The following is a 2,961-nucleotide window of genomic DNA, read 5'->3' on the forward strand; positions in this document are numbered from 1 at the left end:
ACCAAAGTTGAGCGTTCAAATCCCAGACACAGATATGTTGTCGCTCATGAAGGCAAACCACACGTATCAGGTCATTCAGATCCAAAAAATATTATCACATGCTCAGAAGTGTTATTTCTGCATCATGTTTAATAAAAGGCATAGTCCATCAATACCCCTGTACGGTAAATTCATGCTCTCTACCGGTGATCACCTGTCAGACATTCAGAGCATTTCTCCCAGGCGAAAGCAAACTACAGAACAGCAGCAACTTCTCGGGTTTGGTACACTGGTACATTGCCATGACGTAGAAAAGTGCCTGGCACAGTGTACACCCAAAAAGGCTTGCTAAAGGGCGAACATCTGTACTTCTCCTGTGTATACAGACTTATGAATGGCAACGGTCAAGTCAGCTGTGTGACCCACCAGGGGGAGTAGATGACCAGCAGCGGCGTGGCCGGCGCGCGCGGCCCCCGGAGCCGGTCGCAGGGCGGCGGGAACGCCCGGGGGGGGCACTTCCGGCCGGCGCGCGGGGAAGCGCAGGCGCGTGCGCGGATCCCCGGCGCTCCCACGGGGACTGGAGCCCGCGAGCCGGCCCCGCGGGTCAGGGGCGCGGGGGGAGCGGCGGCCGTGGGTACCGCGAGCAGGTCCTACAGGCTCGCGAATGTGGCGCCGACGCGCGACCGGGACGTCGCTGCATGCGAGCGCGCGATTGGCCTACGGCCGTGTGGCGCGCTGTGGCGCGGGGACGGCGATTGGGCGCGCGGCGCGGGGCGGAGGCGTGGGCCGGGCCTGCGACAGGTGTTATCGGCGTTGCGGTGGCCGGCGGACAGCGTGCAGCCCAGGTACGGTGGGGCGTCCTGGGACCCCAGGGGGGAGGCGGGCGGCTCCCGGGCACCCCAGGGTCCCGGCGAATCGGCACGGGGCCTCGGCGCGCTGCGGTAGTGTCGGACCCGCGGCGGCCGGTGGACCAAGCCCGGCCCCGCCGCCTGCTTTTGTGTCCTGTGAGCTGCGAACGGGTTTTCATTGATGGTGGTTTCGCGGGGCACCCAAAAGGACATACCTTTCGGGTGTGTGAAAACGGAGTGGAACTTCACTTGACTGCCTGTCGGTGGAGTTTCCTCGAGAGCTGACACACAGCCCGTGGCCGAGCGGGGCGACTGTCCCTGCGCCGGGGACCCCCACAGACGGCGCACTGCGCCTAGGGCGTCCACGGTGGCGTTGGGCGCTGTGCTCTCCGGGTGCCCGGACGCCGCGCTCCCATCTGATCTGCAGCCCGGCTGCGAAAAGTTGGGTTAAATCTTCCTGAGGTGTTGGGGGAAAGGTTCCGCAGTGTTTGGTCCATGAGTGGACCTGGAAAAATGGGTTTTGGCAGAGCTTGGGATGTGGCATAGGAGGGGATGACAATGCATTTGGGGTAGCAATGGTTATCACATAACCCGCGTGTGACACATATGGTTATATGATATGGGTTATGGCGATACAGAAACACTTGTGGAGAAATAGGATGAAAAGTTAGGCCTGGGTCAAGCCATAGATGCACAGACTCAAGAACATGTGCAGAGTGACTGTCAAGTGCAGCACAGTGTCTCACAGGACAAGGATTTGGAGAACCTGGAGTCTGGTAGTTAAGGGAATGGCCATGACAAGGCCAGCCAATGGCCAAAGTGGAGACAGTTCATTTCTTACCCCTCGAAATGGCTGAATTCCTTCCCTGGCTCATGGATTCAGAACTGATTTATGTGTTTATATGACGTCCGAAGAAGTGTGATGTGCATGCCTGTCTTCCCGTTTCCCACCAGTGTTCTAGGACGGATCAGACATCCTGTAATGATGGATGCAGTCAACATCAACCATCTCGATAAGCAGCAGTTTCGACTCCTGACAGAGATGTGCATTCTTATCGATGAAAATGACAATAAAATTGGGGTTGATACCAAAAAGAATTGTCACCTGAATGCAAACATTGACAAAGGTACTGTGTTAAAATATTCCGTCAGAAGGCGATTTGCCTGACCATTTTAGGGTAGCCGCGACAAGCGCATTGGTGGAGATGTGCGTGTGTTAGTCGCCTTGTATTGATTTGTAGCACAGTTTCGTGGTGTCCCAGGAAAACCTGGCTTGCCGCTTTCCCCGCCCAACAGCTGATTCTTTCCATTTTGTGCCCTTCACTGAGCTTCAGCATTATTCTGGTTTTACAGTGGAGGGACTAGCCTAATCCTAGCCGAGGGCCACTTGTCAAGTCTGTGATGCATTCTTTCTACTGCATGGACAGAGACGAGTGCCACGCAGGGAGCACACGCTTCCCAGCTTCCTCGGGAGGCTGGCGGCAGCCGAGCTGGCAGCCAGGTCACCATGTCTTTCACCTGGTGGCTGACTCCCTCGCTGGTGTGCCGAAGCTCGTCATGGGCATGCAGGGACTCGTGAAATCGAAGGCTGCAAAAAAAAGCAGAAATGGCACCAAGTTACGGGGGTTCTGGATCCCAAGTACAGAATCAGGCAAATAATGGGTATTTTAAAACTCAGTTAATAGTGCTGCTTTTGCTTTCAGGACTATTGCATCGAGCTTTTAGCGTCTTCTTATTCAACACCGAAAATAAGCTCCTGCTACAGCAGAGATCGGATGCTAAAGTTACCTTCCCAGGTCAGTGTGCCAGACGTGTGGTGTTTTGTTGGGAACTATAGTTAATTGACTTCGTCACTTGGAACTTTCTGGTTAGCCAAGGTCAAAAAAGAGAATCCTGTGAATGATATAATATCTTATTGTAAAAGTTCATACAATGAGTGCAACCTGGTAACACAGCAGTGAAAGATAAAAACCGCTAGGCGTGTGTCTATGTGTGTATATTCGCATATATTTTAAAAGGCTGTATCTTACATTTTGATCTTTTTTGAGTAAGAATGGCATTGGGTAAAGAACATAGCTACACACATCTGTTTCTCCAGGTGATTACTGGTAGTCTGTTTTCACCGACTTAGAAA

At 53.9% G+C, this 2,961-nt stretch overlaps 1 protein-coding gene across 1 annotated transcript; it reads left to right on the top strand.

Moving 5' to 3' along the window:
• The first annotated feature begins 417 nt into the window (after positions 1-417).
• Positions 418-2,679, top strand: LOC105311588. The gene is made up of 3 exons (XM_011387558.1): positions 418-824; positions 1,782-1,954; positions 2,531-2,679. Exons 1-3 carry the CDS (start codon positions 418-420, stop codon positions 2,662-2,664), a joined length of 714 nt encoding a protein of 237 aa, XP_011385860.1. The 3' UTR covers positions 2,665-2,679.
• Positions 2,680-2,961: the final 282 nt, after the last annotated feature.

Source organism: Pteropus vampyrus, unplaced genomic scaffold (genome assembly GCF_000151845.1).
Source record: "Pteropus vampyrus isolate Shadow unplaced genomic scaffold, Pvam_2.0 Scaffold1000005104, whole genome shotgun sequence".
Lineage (NCBI taxonomy): Eukaryota > Metazoa > Chordata > Mammalia > Chiroptera > Pteropodidae > Pteropus > Pteropus vampyrus.

Excerpts from the sequence above, each read along its gene's own strand:
- LOC105311588 (XM_011387558.1), top strand. The coding sequence starts at position 418 with ATGACCAGCAGCGGCGTGGCCGGCGCGCGCGGCCCCCGGAGCCGGTCG. Across the intron at positions 825-1,781 it reads GCGGACAGCGTGCAGCCCAG|TGTTCTAGGACGGATCAGAC; the intron begins GTACGGTGGGGC and ends GTTTCCCACCAG. Across the intron at positions 1,955-2,530 it reads GAATGCAAACATTGACAAAG|GACTATTGCATCGAGCTTTT; the intron begins GTACTGTGTTAA and ends TTTTGCTTTCAG.